At 36.6% G+C, this 18142-nt stretch overlaps 2 protein-coding genes across 2 annotated transcripts; both read left to right on the top strand.

Moving 5' to 3' along the window:
* The first annotated feature begins 210 nt into the window (after positions 1 to 210).
* LOC108670802 (facilitated trehalose transporter Tret1-2 homolog) lies at positions 211 to 9810 on the top strand. The gene is made up of 4 exons (XM_018158297.2): positions 211 to 294; positions 3988 to 4090; positions 7677 to 7820; positions 8293 to 9810. Exons 1-4 carry the CDS (start codon positions 211 to 213, stop codon positions 9495 to 9497), a joined length of 1536 nt encoding a protein of 511 aa, XP_018013786.2. The 3' UTR covers positions 9498 to 9810.
* A 2921-nt stretch (positions 9811 to 12731) lies between these two features.
* On the top strand, positions 12732 to 17171 carry LOC108670801. Its single transcript, XM_018158296.2, has 3 exons — positions 12732 to 12851; positions 15262 to 15343; positions 15676 to 17171. The coding sequence occupies exons 1-3, from the start codon at positions 12827 to 12829 to the stop codon at positions 16166 to 16168; spliced, it is 600 nt and encodes a 199-aa protein (XP_018013785.1). The 5' UTR covers positions 12732 to 12826; the 3' UTR covers positions 16169 to 17171.
* Positions 17172 to 18142: the final 971 nt, after the last annotated feature.

The following is an 18142-nucleotide window of genomic DNA, read 5'->3' as shown; positions in this document are numbered from 1 at the left end:
AAATGCTATTTAACCCAAGCGACGACTATATACAGACGTGTTTGTAGTCCAAACTTACATGGACTGTCGGCTTATCTTTCCAATGTACTTGCCGTCAATTCATGCTGGCAAAAAGTAACGTGTACTTGTGAAGGATGAAGGATCACCTTCAACCCAAGCCTGTTTGAGCTGCCAGACAAAGAACAGGAACGAGCAGCTCCTGGAATCGTAATGCAATCATCGGAGGCAAGCGCTGCCTATATAAGCGGGGACCTTCGAGCCTCTGACGTCAGAGTTGTTGTGGCAGCGTTCCAGGTAAGACGTGCTAAATGTGATCCGCCTCCAGCCATGACTAAAATTACGTTTTATGGTGGTACTGATTCAAGTTATAATTTTTATTGGTTATCTAAAGTTTGCAAAACCATATGAAAACTTGTTCGAACTTTTCACTTTCACAACGAGTAAGCGACATAATTTATCTACAATAACTTCAATAAAGAATAAAATGCTTTCCCACACATTTTTTATTGTTGTTATAATTAAAACATTACTGGTCATACAATGATAATTTTATTTATAAAAAATATAAATTTTGGTGGTAGTATATCACTAAAGGCCATGTGCGTGATGTGAGTTTTTTGTTGATTATATAATACGTGCAGAAGACTGTGATAATGAAGAAACATGCCAACTTGATAAACTACACGAAATAACGCCATCACATTTAAACTCATTAAAAATATATTCAGCAGAATTTCCAATACATGGTTCATATTTCGTTAAGCGCTTCCTAGAACTTCATCATCTAAAAAACTTACGACCGGCCACCGCACAAAAGGGGAACAAGAACCCTTCTTAAAAAAGAGTCTCAAAGTCACAGGAAGGTTACCCTCCGTCCACAAAATGGCCTTTTTTATGTACTCGCATTTTTTCTGAACCAAATCCGCTGCTGAACTTGAAATGCCGTTTCGATTTTTTCTTCTCGAGCTCAACGATTCACTGAGAACTTCCCGTCGTCACACGTGTGAATGAGCGTACAAATTCTCCTAATAGAATTTTCTCAAAATACTCAAGCGTGTTCACTGAATCTGAAAAAAGTGATTTCACTAATCTTTCAAAACAATTATAGCTAAAGTACTGCATTCAATAGCAGTGTTTTTAAAAGTCAGTAAAGTTTTTGTCAAAACTTCGCGGAAAAAATTGGATCTGTGATTTAAAATTCACAAAATTCTATGTTGTAATGTTATTTAAATGCTGTTCGTGTATTTAATTTTGTAAATACTTACCAACACAAATGTTGAAATTCTTCAATATTTTTGTTCGGCATCGACTTGAACTTTCCAGGAATAGTTTGATGACAGGTATAGACGGTATAGTTGTTCTATGTTTTTTAACATAAATAAATTTGCGAACTTGAGCAAAATAAAAATAACTAGCACTGGCACTTGAAACATTTGAGAAGGATATTTAATATATATTACTTTCTGAAGCCCCCCATGCAATAAAAGTTCTAGGGCAATTACTTAATAGGGTAACATGGGACAGCGAGCCCACTGCGGGTCATGGGCCCATAGCGGGTTTCTCGCTAAGTATGGCAGATATTGGTCCGTGTTCTCTACCGCCGGTCGACAGTTTCACTGGGATGAAGTGCACGGATTTACGTTTTGCTAAGGGTTTGCGTTATTAAGTTATTTGTGAATAGCTGTTTTAGCCCGGATAAAAGTTTTTTTTTCTGCTAAATAAAACTGTTTTCGATCACTCTATATGATGCTTTTGAAAGTACTGTGAATTATATTTTGAAAGTATTATTTATAGGGATAATTTTGAGTTCAAGTTTAGATTATTAGCTTTTAAATATAAAATGTTGACACGATATAAATTGAAATGATACCTAGTGGGGCAGCGGGCCCACGCGTGTCACGGGGCAAAGCGCCCATGGTGAAGTCTTGTGTTATACAGCATGAGATGTGTCTCAATGAGCTCTTCAAAACTATGACTAGCTTTTTGAATTACAAATTATACTTCATTTGTACGATTTTTTTGATTTGCCGCCTCAAGGCAGCAGGTTTAGTTTCTAGTTATGCGTATTTATGACCCCTTATCGAGATATTGACTCTTGCCTTGCCAAAAGTTGATTTCAGCCAACACCAATGAGCTAAAAGTTGATGAGTTTTTACGGTGTTGGCTGAAATCACAATTAAGTACGAATTCCCTGCACATAATATCTGGATTATGGAGGAAACTGGAACGAAGTTTTTTCTGCTCACGTAAACATATTTTTTTCTAGTCAAGTATACATTTTTTCATGTCATGGACGAATTTTTTTATGGCATGGATATATTTTTCAAGTCAAGGATATATATTTTTATGTCAATGAAATATTTTTTCACGTCAATGATAGATTTTTGAAGCCAATAATATATATTTTTTAAGTTAAGGATGTTATTTTTAAGTTGTCAATAAATGAATTAATGTGATATATTTTTATTGCATTTTTCTTATTTTAAACTGCGAAGTGTTGTTTTATTATTTATAAAAACAAAAAATATGCAATTGGGGAAAAGTGACCAGGGGTGGGCGCCTTGCCCCAAGTCCATGGGGCCCATTGCCCCAGGGGTGGGGCAATGGGTGCATTTTGACTCTTTTTACAAATATTTTTTCATTAAAAATTGAATAGAACTCTATAGGCGTGTAATTCCATCATACATTCCTCATTAGTTGTTAGTTTAAACAAAACAAAGAACCACCTCGTATCAATTAAAATTTTATCAAAAATTTAGTTTGCAAAAGGGGTGGGCCCTCAGCCCCATGTTACCCTATCAATAAATACATACAAATTTATTTCAATAATAATGCTGAATATTAAATGTAAAATTTTATGCACATGATGCCCGTGTGAAATGTCATTGAGAAATGGAAAATACTTTTCTGAATGATCGAGTGTATTTTTCTGATTTTAGTGAATAATGTATGAATTGCTTCTTGTATTGTGCAGTAAACTATTGATATTCACTTCAACATTGTATTGTGATGTACTCCAATAAAACCTCCATTTATGTAATCGACATTTGTTTCATCATGCATTAGCTAAATTTTTCTCTGTTTCCCATTTCAGTTTTTCCGGAGATCGTTTGCCATTCTTAATATGCAACACGCCAAATTATGTTTTTTTTCTTTCTGTAGGTATAGCTACTAATAAAAATGTTCATAAATGGAATAGGTGAATGATTGACATAAATAATGAAAAAGTGACTGAACGTTTTCTAGACCAACTATACACACATTAGCATCGATCAAAAATATGTCGGAAAGACAGGCCGTAATCAGCGTCTCGAATTTCAAAAGCGAAGAAAATTGTGCCACGAGCAATGCTTCTAATAACGAGACAAGCGAGTGTGGGAATGACGGGAATTTCATCTGTGACATTTGTGGCATCGAATTGAAAGTGAACTGTATTAATCATGACAACTGCGACCATGCAACGACTACCAAATCCAGTAAAAGTTACTGTCACCAGAAAACAGACAAAGTCATTAACACTAATACCATTAATAACATTGATCCGAATCTGCATAGTATGGAAAAATATCCTGAAAATTCCAGTAACATTTATAGACATGAATTCCACGGTAAAGATACCAGTAACACTGAAAATGTCATCATCACTCATGATATTAACCAGACTATAGATAATTTCATTAATAATATAATAATTACTGACCATTATCATAAACTAGAGAACGCTACGAGCCGAACGACAGCGAGCTATGACAACCATTCTTTTATTGACGACCATAACACCAGCCGCAACTGTAGTAAGACCATCAATAACCCTAATAATGGCAGTAGTAGCTCCAGTATTGACACCGCCAATTCCACTAGTATCAGCACCAGCAACGTCATTATTAACACCACTAATAACACAATTAACAAAGTCATAACAAACCACACCAATGACATCAACAACACGTCCATCAACGCAAGCAAAAGCCACACCGGTGACGACAGGATCATCGCTGGCAGGGCGACCACAGTGCAGGAAGCTTCACTAAATTCTATTGTTCCAACCCCACCACCAGAGCCTCAGGCGGAGCCTGCACTACAAAATCAGGTGCGTGACCATCATTATTCTTTTAAATATATTTTCTTAGTTTCGGAATTGAAATAATGTGTGTAAATGGTTTAAACTTGCGTGCAACACCAGCAGGTTCGTGTGCTCTAATCCAGCAACAACGAACGATCGCCATTGTGATCTCTGTATAGAAAATTCAGATCATTTCTTGCAACGCGATAATTATTTTAATTCTGCCTGGTCATCTTCTTTTGATGGGATCACCAAGAGTTAAAAAATTCCATGCTGATCTGCGCAGGTTCTTTTAGATTAAGACTTTACAGAGCAAGTTGAAAAGAGCTAATCTGTCGTAAAAAGCGAGGGAAACCTTGGCCGATAATTTCTGCCAGTCATGACATCCCTAGTCGCTCTGCGTAAATGCCATATAAGGAGAGACCATTTCTGAAGCTGCGAACATTTTCAAAGCTGCTAACGGCTGTGTAGAAATGTTATTTGTACAAACTTGTACGGCTGTGGAATTTTTTATAAAAAGTTTGACTTAAATAATGATGACAATAATGTTTGCTTTTTAGTTTCATAATTGTTAGTACTTTCGTGAGTATTACGCACGTAGCTAATGGTGTAAACACGAGTGTAGTCTACAACCAGTGTTACGTCATCAGATTTGATGATAGTTTCTTCACAACATGCTTTTAAAAACGTAGAATTACCACCTCGAAAATATATAGACAGAAAATCTCTACTCGCGTTACTGTCCGTGCATTAATCCTCTTTTAAAACTTTTGTTACAGTGTTTTTACCAAATACATTTACGTATTATATATAATATTTATTGAAATTTTCCGTCAATTTAATGAGACTTTTAGTACAGATTTAATGCATTGCTTTCGATTATGCAACATTACAATTAAAGTAGGGTGGCTTTTACTTATACAAATAACAGAAACGGCACATATGGAGAGCATCGTAGGCAAGTATGAATCCGCCTTGTTAATCATAATTTACATATATCCTCAAGGCCGTTTAGCTTTGGAGCGAATTGAATGTTTCCGACACAAAATCATTACTCATATGTTATTTTCTTTCCGGAAAGTTGAACGCTTCCTTGCTAAGGAGAAACCACAGCCTTTTGAAAAATGCGACTGTCGCAGCCTTGACCATGCATCAATCGCTGGCTCTATACAAGCGACCTCACAATTGCATTTATTTTACTTTCGCTAATGAATTCTTGACGCAGTTTTGTTGTGCGTAAAAATGTACGCGATTCATAGCTCTCTACGCCTTAATTAATTACGCTGTTGTTCTCCAAGCGCAGACTTGTTACATTTCATCAAACTGCGAGGTGAACAATGCTGAAAAAGTTAGCAGCAGCGCATTTATCCATAATATAAAATACAACAAAAAGCTGAAAATGTCGTGTTCATGGAAGGTATTCACGTCTCAAAGCGTAACACGTTCGTATCGTAAATTGAGATAAAGGAGCCAATTTTTTAGCTGAGAACAACTAGTTAAATGTTATTTGCTTGCATATTGGTGATAAGTTCCCGAAAGGCTTCTATCCTAAGCACAACAGAGTTTAAATACCGCGTAATGTGATGCTTCTAATTCATCTTCAATTCTACTAAAATTAAGTAATATTCATGATTATTATTAATATAGATAACAGTTATGGAAGTGACAAACATAAATAAGTCCAAATAAACCTATTTACGCAGCCGTTGTAATGACACTTAAGCCATTAAAATGACATTACAACAATTACATTAAATTGCATTACAATGCACTATATATTACACTTTAGTGTCATGACACTAAAAGTAGCTGTTTCAATTAATGTTTTATTATTTCAATTATTATGTTTGCTCAATCCAAAATTTGATTGCCGCGACTGACGGACTGTAATTCTCCGCTCTTGGCAGACGATGATTATGTTTTTTGCTGATTTATTTGGCCTCGATCGTTCATACCTGAGATGAAAACATTGATTTGCGACAAGTGTGAATTTTCGTTTAGTCTGAGGGATGCTTAGATTAAAGACACTTCACTGTAGACACCTGCCAAAAAAATAGAAAATAAAACAAGAAGCTAAGTTTCTCTACAGTGAAGGCCAGTAATTTATACTCACGCAAAAGAAACACAAGTATAACTGATATAGAGTAACAGTTTATTCTAGGCTCAAAAACCCAATTTTATGTCTCCACTTTAAATACTTTTCTGTCGGTACTGAAATTTCACCAGACTTAAAACGAGCCTAGTAATATTGTAGATTATTCAATCTAAAGTTGTAATGCATAACGTATCATGGAAAAATTGCTTGAGTGAAAATTATTAGAGAAATGTCAACATTAATTGAGATATTAAATGCATTCAAATAAGCAAAATAAACCTGGTGTGGATAAAAAACACTTAATATACAAATTTGAGTTTGTTTTGTAATTCACCAAAGAATTACAGTTTCTGGCCTTGATTCATTCAAACTAATCCAGTAATTCTTATTGTACGTCAGAAACTCTAATTGTACGTAATTGAGATCTGACCTTCAGAGTATCACTTCCCTCCCTGATCACCAGAAGCTAACGCGTGCTGTCTGGGTCACGGTAGCTATACGCTTGAATTATCACACGCGAGGTGGTTTTTTATTTTGTGAGATTCCCAAGTGTAAACTAATCAAAAACAAGATTGTTTGTTTAAAAATAAACTCTGTTCTTTCAATTACAGGCAATATTTGAATCTTTTATAATATTACACAACGATAGACAAAGAGTCCGATAATTTATAATTTCCATTTACTCCATCAGAACTAACGTTAGTACAACGAACAGTGGTTTGCTCCCTAGTCCATTTTTGTTTCATATTCGTATTAATCCATAAAGTGAATTCCCTATATTTTAGATACATAGTTTGCACTCATGAATCCAATGCTTCCGGATCCATTGCGGCCCAGCATTCAATTTTGCCAGGGGCATCCATTTTTATAGCATCTTTGTAATTTACATCCATAATAAGGCGTATTGCGTATTTTTATATACACATTTAGCACTAATGACACAATTAAAGGTTGCTGAGGCCATCGTCGTCCAGCTTTCAATTTGGTTGCATCATTGTAATCAATTCATTGTTAAGTTTATTGTTTATCATTGATAAACATATTTTGCAGTCTCGACACATAGTTTACTGGGCCCGTTGCAGCTCTTCGTTCAATTTTGTGGTCTCTTTATGCCTAATACCCATAATAAAGCATATTACTATCATTAATTTTGATACCATATTTTGTACTCTCGACTCACAGGTTATAGAAACTGCATGGTTTCTTCTGTTGGCCTGCATCCAATTTTGTTGCACTTTTGTACTTAATATCCATAATAAAGCGTACTTCCTTTTTTCATGCATCTTTTGCACTCCTGACACACAGGCTATGGGGCTGTCATGGCCTTGCATCCAATATTGCAGCTTTATAATTAATTCAATGTAAACAGTATTGCCAATAATTGATTTACATAATTTGCACTCTTGACACACAGGCTACGGGGCTGTCGCGGCCATGCATCCAATCTTGCAGTTTTATAATTAATTCAATGTAAACAGTATTGCCAGTAATTAATGTACATAATTTGCACTCTTGAAGCACAGGTTGCCGGGGCCATCGCGGGGTCCCTGATTCACTTCGCTCTCGGAGCCATCGTTGGACTGTCGGGTGTAGTCTTGCCCGAGATGACGAATAGCAACTCATCGGACCTGGTCCTCTCTGCAGAACAAGCGGCCCTCTTTAGTACGTATCCTTCTGTTCAACCTCAATCAATAACCTGCCCTCCTCAGCACGTATCCTTCTGTTCAACCTCAATTGACAACGCGTCTTCCTCAACACGTATCCTTCAGTTCAACCTCAATCAATAACGTGCCCTCCTCAGCACGTATCCATCAGTTCAACCTCAACTAATAACGTGCCCTCTCTTGAACGTAGGCTTTTGTTCAACCTCAATTATTGACTATGTATCATTTGCGTATTTACAAACTCACTACTACCACCTTTTTGACACGGAAAATCAATCATTTAGGAGTTTCTTTACGGATGTTGCTACTCGTGCGAGTCTTTGTTCTTACTGAAAAAACGAATGAGAATGAGCTTTCCTGAGTCTTATGGCGACTTTTTGTCCAAAGCAATTGATTAACTAGAAAAATTTTATTATTAATATTGTTTAAAACAACATCACCATTAAAAATTATTGCATTACGCATTTCAGGCAGTTTGATGAACATTGGCGCGATGGCTGGCAGTGTCACCAGTGGTCCTCTTATGATATTCCTTGGACAAAGAATAACACTCCTGGTGGCTCTACCTCTGGCTGCAGTTGGCTGGTTTCTGTTGGCATTCACACCATCGGTTTGGCTCCTCCAGGTAGCAAGAATCCTTTTGGGATTTGTTTCCGGAATTTACGGAGGACCATCAGCGAATTATGTGGCAGAAATCTCCCACACCTCAGTGCGAGGACGACTTACTGGGTTGGTAGACCTTCTTCGTCAGTTAGGTTTCCTCTTCGTCTACGTTGTTGGCAGCAGCGGATTGTCATGGCGGCAAACAGCCATGGTCTGTGGTGCAACCACAACCATAATTCCGTTTTTATTTTTGATATTCTTGCCGAACTCTCCTCGTTGGTTAGCCACAAGGTCCAGATTCCCCGAAGCCAGACAATCCCTTAAGTTCTACAGAGGGAAAAATTACGCGGTTGATGTAGAACTCGAGGATATTAGTGAACAACTTCGAGTTACGAGCAAAACTACCAGCATCGCAGAACAATTGAAGGTACTTCGAAAGCGTCCGGTGTTAAAGATAATGTCTGTTCTTATATTCATGTTTTTTGCTTATCAGTTTTGTGGAAACTTTTCCATGATTGTTTTCTCGGTGACTATTTTCCAGTCAGCCCAGAGCAACATCGACGGGTATACAAGTACCATCATAGTAGGAGCTGTGCGGGTCCTAGGAGTTCTTGCGTACATATCCTTGGCTGATAAGATAGGGAGACGCTCTTTGTTGATAAGCTCCCTAGTTCTGTCTAGCTTAGCCATGAGCGTCATGGGACTTTACTTCTACTTGAAAGTAATGAATGTCGTACTCACGCAGATTCAGTGGCTCCCTTTAGCTTCAATGGGGGTTTTCATTTTCTTTACATGCATCGCTGAACCTGCCTTGATACTCTTACGGGCAGAGTTGTTGCCTACAGCAATAAGGTCGGTAGGCGTTCCCATTATTTATGTATTTTTCTTTTCGGGGGCTTTCCTAGTATCTTATCTGTACCCATTTATGGTGGATAAAATAGGCTCACATGGAACTTTTTGGATCTATGCTGCCGATGGAATCATCATGGCAGTTGTGGGAACAATATTCATTCCTGAAACTCTCGCTAAAAGTTTAGAGGACATCGAGAAAACGTACAGACCGTCTAAATAGAAAGACAGATTACACAGATTGATTTGAACTGTATGAATGGTAATTATAATTTCATTTGTATCTGAGAATAGATTAAAGAAGAAAAACTAAAGGGTTCATATGTAGATTTTTTATACATGTCTATGATCTGCAAAAAGTATTTTTATGTACAAGTTATTGCAAATATATTTGTATCGCATTTAAGGTGTATATATTGTTTTTCGATGCTTCTGCTTGTATCGTGGGTTCAGTGCGGGAGAAAATGATCCATAGCTCCTGCATCGTTCGTAAAGACGCTTGATATATTGTTAAAAATTACTTTTTAGGAAGATTTAACATTGTTTCTTGTTTTTTTTTTGTTTGTTGCAATGTTGAAAATTCCGTTTACCTGCTCTAATTTATAAATTTTATAAAAATTACCATCATGGTAATTGAATTTTAGAATTGTGATTATTTTGATTTTGAACTCATTTTTCCTTGAATATGCTCGATGACACTTTACAATTTAAGGTTTGGAGAATTTTTTTAATATCATGGTACCTAATGGTACTTTTTCTATCAGGGTTTAGCAAATTATCCGGATTCGGGCAAGCCAGAATCACGTTGATTAAGTCCTGCTGGAGTTGTCGATCTTTAATGTGTAGGGTAGATGGTATTATCGCTCTGGAAGAGGTAATAGATCGGGGAAACATTTTGACACTGACCATTCACCTGCAATTCTGATTTGGGCTGTTTAAAATTTAAATTGTGTAGGAATTTTTTCCTGCATGAGAGTGTTTATTTGATCTATTTTAGTACGAACGGGTTTACGCATGAAAGTGATGTAAGCTACTAACCGTACATGACCGAACTTCCTCAAAAACATCTTTAACACGGAGGGAAAAGCGGTTAGTCCCAAGTCTTCACTTGACCCACTTTTGATGTATCATTTAGTTGTACGACAAGGAATCCAATATTTTGACGGCAGTATGGCCGAGTGGTTTAGGTTCAGGACACCGAAGTTGAAGCAGTGAGTTGCGGGTTTTAGCCCTACTTCCAGTGACAGTTCTGGTCTAAATCGGCAAGGTGACCGGACGGTTAAGATTAGAGCTACGAGGCGCGTGTTCGAGACCTATGATCTACAATATGGATATGATCTACAAGCCCGATCACCAATTAAGTGCGCCTGAGACTGACGCCAAAAAATCAGCGAGCAGCTAGAAAGGATTGATGAGCAATATTGATGGCCCAGCGGCATCGTCTGTACATGTGCAGGGCTTTAGCAATCTCATTTCAAATTTAAAGTGAGCTTCAGGGATAGTATTATCACCGTCGCGTGCTACAAAGGATTTCAGGGGAGAGCTGAGGTCAAATATAAATTTCTATATGAATGAAATAACAAATTTTCAATGAGACAGGCTTGATAGTGGCGATGGAATGTGTGGCGCCATTAGGATGAGCCATCATATATAACTCAGTTAGCTCCCTGTGGGCACCATTCTCGAGAGCGCTCCAGCCCAACAAATATATGTTTTTACAGAGGGAGTTTACCAAGCAATCAGATAGGCAGTAGCAAGGATTAAGAGGAGTAAAGGGGGCGGATGGTTTTGTGAAGGTGTGAAGGCGTGACAATGAGAATCAAGCAGAAGAAAATAGTTTTCCAGAGCAACCCGAGGACTGACGGAACCAACCTGAGTTTCCGTCAGGTTGGTTGGCTTTCCTAGCAACCTGAGGACTGACTCCAGCTAGGCGGAAGGCCTCAAACACTCAGAATATCAAATTAATCATCACCCACAAGGGGCGGAAGGTCTCAGATACCCAGCCCGCTGAAGCGAAAAGAAGCAGCGTTAGCATCTCAGAGAGACGAAGTGACAAGGAGGGACAGGTGGCAAGGAGGGACAGGTGCAAAGCAACAGAAACTAAGACACTCGAACAAGAGGTCGCTTACACGGGACGTCGGCCGCCCGCACGTGAGAGACAGAGAAGGCAAATGTAAGGAATCCTACCTACATAATAACTTGACCCCACAACTGAGACCTGCAGTCAGACATCGCGAGCTCAGTGGTCGGGCGCTCAGGAACAATCCCCAAGGAGCGCGAAATCCCAGAGAACTTCTGACGAGCCCAGACACGCGTCATTCAAAAGCTAAGCTTGCAGGGACACACTCATCTGACACTGACTGTTAAACTTACGGGTTTTCCAATCCTTTAATTCTTTGACTTCCAGATCGCTCTGTAACGGTAAAAAGTAAAGCCAGCTCCGCTACATCATTGTTCCTGCTAGAACGCTTTTCATCAAATGGTCATATTGCAACCACTGTTCAAAAACATAATTCGACCTAACTTCGACAACGAAATATCAGTGTGATCTTCAGCCACAAAGAGACACAGTTAAACTAGAGCATGAAGATTGTCTTAGCTCTAAGGCTCCTGAGTTTAGCGAATCAGAGGTGATATGATTGATCGAGGTCGCAGCTTTAGAGATGATATGATTGATGTTTTCAAGTTTAACTATGGACACTTTTAACACACACCACACTCTTCATTGATGCTAGAGCCACGCTGCAAGCGGGCAGCTCTCCGAACTTATTTCGAGAAAGAGAAATCAACATTCCGAGTTTCAACGCTGCAATTGAGACATTTCCTGGCCCCCACGGTCACCCGACCTATCACCTTGTGATTTTTTTCTGTGAGGCTACCTGAAGGCTGAAGTGTACAAATATCGTCCCAGAAATCTGCAAGAACTAAAACATGCCATTAGGCAGAAAGTGGCAGCTATTCCAAGGGAAAGTTACACGAAAAACTATGGGCACTTCAGGGAAAGACTTCGTGAATGTCTTAACAATGGGGGACATCATTTATCGAACATAAGTTTCCAAACCAAGTAAAGTGCACTAAATGATGTACAATGGCATCAAATAGGATATTCAAAAATAAAATAAATTGTTTTGTATGTGTCGTATGATTTGCAGAAGCTTATTGAAATCAGGGAGGTTTTTTTGGTGGACCCTGTATGTAGCTACGTTTAGGCTGTATTTAGCTTAAAATGCTTTTAAGCTTCCACTTGTATTTGCCTATGTAATTCTTGAAAAATGTGGGTACGAACAGGCGAGTGACAAGATTATGTAGCAAATATAACAAGAGAAGATCGGGAGAAGCACATCAGTGAAACCCTATTTTTTGTGTGTACCATCTATTTTGTATCCCAGTTGAATTTCTCATCGGATTTTTGTAATTTCATCCGTTTTCCGACTTCTTCCGATTTTGTTTAGCATTTATGTCAACAACTCAGTCGACGCCAAACGTCGGTTTTAGTACGTGTTGTAGGTCTGAATCTGAATCTGTCACAGATTAGTCTGAATTTTGAACGGAATGTTACAATTCATCTGGATACCTTGTAAGTATAATGATTATTTTGTTGGTCGTCTCTATGCAATCAAACAAAGGCTGGTAATTAATATTGAAATTATGAATGGCCGTTCAGTTAAGGTGGAATTCATCATTTATGATCGAGTGATTCAGTGCTGTGATTGACGATTTTCAGAAATGGATAGGTACACAGTCTTTGACAGTTTGACTCTTTGCCGACTAAAGGCTCGACTTTGTCTCACAGCATCTTCTCTCAGGCTCAGTGCTCTGTATTCTGGCTGTCTAAATGCAAGACTTTTAATGTTAAACGTTTATTAAATCGAATGGCTTTAAAGTTGTCTATTTTTTTGCATAGACTTCTAATTTCAGAACTCAATCTTTCAGTTTTATTATAAATTATATAAGAGAAAGATCAGAAGAGATCTAAAATACCTCTGCCATTCCTCTCACTCCTCTGGTAGTGCAAATCTGCATTTCTAAAAACTAAAAGAAAAATATGTTATGTTTTACCATTCAGAAAATAGGAATCTCCTATGGGCCTAGTCTGGAAAAGTCCTATTTTGTCTGAAATATCGCGGCTCTAATATCATATAATTTCAGTAGGTATGAAATCTCGCGGCTCTAATATCATATAATTTCAGTAGGTATGAAATCTCGCGGCTCGAATGTCATAAATTTTTGTTTGATTAAAAAATCGCGGTTTGCACTTCGCAAACATTATACGGAATGTACGGTAATCGTAAACTGCGGCTGTTATACATACGAAATGTAAACAGACGGTGTTCAGTGTTGCCATATGACTGGAGAAAATTTCTTCTAAAATAAAGATGGCCGGGATTGCGCAAACACGTGTGCGAAGATAATCAATTTTCATTACATTGCGCCAACTGTGCACAGCAATAGCTTAAAAAAAGTGAAAATATGCGGGAAAATTCACCGAAAACATACATCATCCTGAGTGTGGGCCAAGGCCAACCTGGAATATCAGACAAAATTTTTCAAAAATTAAGCTAAAAATAATTATTCTGCAGGTTATCTTTAAAAAAGTATTATGCAAAAGTTTGTTATTTTGCTTTATTATAACCAAAAAAATTAAGCAAGAGCAATAGAACTTGGTAAAATTTACCCCAAGCACTAACTAACCCACTAAGCAGGGCATTTTTGTCTCCTCTATCACTTATTGCTTTTACCAATTTTCTAATTTATATAGGTACATTCTGTCAATTTTTTTGCTTGGATCACAAAAGTAAGATTATCTACAAGCATAAGTGTTTTTGTATTGATTGTTCACAACTTCACAAGCGTGGAAAACATCAACCTGTACCTTTAGGGCAGCGACTAGAGGTTTCCCTCCATTTCTGGAACTGCAAGATTTCCGCCAAATGAAAAACCTCCTATCTAATTGTTAACAAAAGTGCATGATCAGGCTGCAAGATTCCAATCATCTTAAAAATTCATCATGATGGAGCCACAAGTTTTCACTTTTCAGAAACAAGTAGGAAAATTCCAATCCTGAAATTTATTCATAGGTGAATTTCCATGTTTAATACCCTAATGTTAGCATGATAAGAAAATTTGAGGCTATTACTAGAATAATTATGCTCCTAACCTTAGTCACATAGTTTGATACTTGGATAAACTTGAAATCTCAGTCATGGTCAAATTTAAAGTTTTATTATCAATGTATTTTAACAAACATATATTTATTTTTATGGAAATATTATGCATACAAAGTCAAAAAATGACAGGAAAACTCTATTTATGGCTGGGAAAGTAAATATTTTCAAACACCTGAATTTTAAAGAAAACTGTGTATTTTACATGAAAGTTTATTTTTTAATGTTAATCTTCATAGTTCTTCTAATGTTGATGACCTATAATTTGCTGCAACACTTGGTTGCCAGCCTCGATTAAAAAGCTATTTTATGAACCCTATTGAACAAACACTTTCTAGTATCATCTAAACATCCAATTGCAGTATTTTATTTCTGAAGCATATGCTTCAATTGATATCCTTCATCAGCATCATACCATTTTTGTTACACAGCATGTGCAATATCTGCTAAATGGCATAAATGCCAACTCAATTTTTATTGGCTTTGGGAAAGATCCATGCATGTAATATTTCTTTTGACCAAAAATATTTTTTTCCAGTCAGGTGAAGGAAATATCTATTTTTATATATTTACTATCTGTGCTGCAAATGAATTTTGAAGCTCTAAATTCACTGAAGTCAATTTTTGAGCCATTAACAGAAGTCGTATTTTTCATAGCTATAAAATAAAATCTATGAATACTATTTTTGTTGATTAGTAGCATTAGTGAATGAAAAGTTGAAACATGATGTACATTTTTTGGAGTGATACTATTGTATGTTGCCAGTACTTTTTTATTCATACTGCACTGCATTGCAGTTTCAAAATGATCTCTTTTAACAGCTGTGATTCTTGTGGGGATTTTCATCCTTGCACTTTGCTTCTACTTCTACTCTGAGTATGACTGCTGCATCTGCAAGAGAAGGTAAGCAGTCATGAAAACCTCAAGATTATGGGCAGTCATTTTAATAAAAATTTCTTTCAATTGTATTTTAAAAAATGCACTGAAAATGTACTAAATTTATAAACCAGCATTTATTCAAATATGATTTTAAAAAAATAATTAACTGTATTGCTTCTGAATTTGAAAACTAAAATTTGTCTCAGTTACTTGTCAAAAAAAGAGACAACTCAAATTGAATTTGTAATATTTAATTTCCTTCTAAAACAGTGAAATTGTAACTGAAATGTAATAACTTATATTTTTCATGATTTTCAAATTTATATATGCGTTATCAAGGTTTTTATTGATTTCAGGACTGCTCAGTTCCATCACGTCTCTGATGATGTTGATTTGGAAGCAGCAGTTGCCCTTAAAGATGGACATCACTTTGAGCCGGTACAGCCAACAGCACCACCTTCCATCCCTTCTCCATCTGATATATTTCACTTCAAACATGCAGACCTCACTTCCAGCGATCTATTTTCTTTTGAAGATGGCATACCAACATTAGATCTGCACCGATTAGCTGTAAATGAGGCGAGAGAAATCACACGGAACTTCCTGCGTGCCCACAGCAGCACTGGAACCATGGTTGGTGGCGCCTCTGTGCTGCCTAGAGTTCATGGTGCGCACCATACCAGCAACTCCCAAACTTCAGCAAAAATGGTGAAAATAGTCACTGGTAGAGGAATGCACAGTAATCAAGGAGTCTCAGCACTCAAACCAATGGTTCTGAACATCCTGCAACAGAGAAACCTCAAGCATGAGATATCCAGCAAGGGTGGAGCAATTCTGGTTCATTTATAGTTCTCATCAACACTTCTCATTAGCATCATTATCAAACAGAAGTACAGTTCCTTAGCACAGAAATCTAGAGCATGAAATCTTGCATAAAAGTAAAATTAATTATAAATATTTATTTCCATCATTTTATCATTAATTTGACCTATATCTGCACAACCTTGAACTTGCAATATACCCAAACTGTTGAGCATTCTTTTCTTGTTCATTACTTTGTTCATCATGTATTTTCAGTTACAAATTCTTGCTCAGAAATTTTGTTTGAACAAGACAAGGAGCTGAGATTTTTTCCTCAGTTTTGGATTAAAATACTCAATTGTTCTTCATGGAATCGTCTCTCATATTTATTGAGATTAAATTGTTGATCCACTTACTATACGCCATATTAACTTGTGCTGGTTCAACTTATAGTTGATTTTAAATTTGATGCAAGGATGTCTGAATTGCCAAAATGGTGCTCTCTGGTTGGGGGATAAAGGGTATATATGTGTTAAGAGAACCTTGATTGTAAATAGCCTCTGATCTTTTGTCTCCTTTTCATATTTTTTATTCATTTTATACAAAAAATAAGTACTTTGGTTCCTCCATATGTTAATTTAGGTAGTTCCTTGATGGCATTTCATACTTACAGTTGATGACATTTTTCCTGTAACTGGTAGAATTGCTGGAATTATTTGTGCACAAAAAGGTATCTACAGAATTTTTTATTGTTTGTTGAGCTATGGAATGCAATTACATTCTTCATTATAAATTCAAGATTTCTTGAATCTCAGTTGATATTATTCAGGTTTTACTTCTGGCTCAGGATACTTTCTTTGATTTTTAGCGCATATTCTATAATATGCCAAATATAATGAAAGTCTTTCTTACATTTTGACAAATCTGTCAAAATGTCATAATGGAGATATTTAATTTTGACAAATCTGTCAAAATGTCAAAATCTGTTGCCACACAGTTTTTTTCCTGACAAATTCCACATCTATTTTTTCAATTGCAATGGCCCAGCCCACTAAAATTTATGATAGGGGGCACTCCTTAATCAAAGTTAAAAACTGCAAAAAAAAAAAAGAAATGGAATTTTTACACTGTAACCTACAAAATACCAGTATACATTGAGTAATATGCCTTTTTTGGCCTTTTTATTTGCGGACTTGGCCATTTTTTAGGCCATCTTGGAACCCTGGTTGACTGTTTTTTTTTCTTTTTTGCATTGAACATACCATCACTCACTGTTATACACCGAGTTTTATCCAAATCAGTATTACCATAGGTTAGGTTCCAACATAATCATTTTTTTGCATCATAAACAGATCCTGCAGGAAGTAGATTTCTTCTCACAGCCTTGCTAAATTAATTGAAGCGCTTATTTATATGTAGGGCAAAGGCTTTCAAATGAATATGCTGAATTTGAATTTTCATTTAATTTGATGTTTTCTTTAATATGTAACTACTCGTTCTAGCATTTCTGAGGGAATATAATCTAACTTCAATTTGTTCAATCTAAGTAGAAACATGCTACTGTTAAGTGAGATGTTAATAGTTCCAATAATTCCAATTTTGAACATCATATGGTGGGTCCAATTATGATTTTACTATTACCTTTCCAACTCTAATATAATCTTATGATTCCTTAGTTCCAGGTTCTAAGTATTAGTTTCTCAGTATAGGTACCGTATGTCGTATAGATTACCAGTCATGTGTGCCAAACTACTCAGGTTAGACTGTGATATTGTCTTCACTCTCAACACTTTATTGGACATTATGGAATCTTCTGTGAACAAGATTTTATATGCCAAAAGTTCTCAAGTTCAGCAACGTAGATTCTTCGCAACAGCGTATTTCTCGAGGATAGTTTCTGTTCAACACCTGTTATTTGCACTAAAACTTGAATATTCTTCCTTTATTATTGTATATTCTTCCTTTATTATTGCATATTCTTCCTTTATTATTGTATATTCTTCCTTTCTTATTGGATGTGCG

This window comes from Hyalella azteca, unplaced genomic scaffold (genome assembly GCF_000764305.2).
Source record: "Hyalella azteca isolate HAZT.00-mixed unplaced genomic scaffold, Hazt_2.0.2 contig7684, whole genome shotgun sequence".
Taxonomy (NCBI): domain Eukaryota; kingdom Metazoa; phylum Arthropoda; class Malacostraca; order Amphipoda; family Hyalellidae; genus Hyalella; species Hyalella azteca.
Note: the sequence above shows the minus strand (reverse complement) of the source record. Positions and strands in the feature narration are given on the sequence as shown.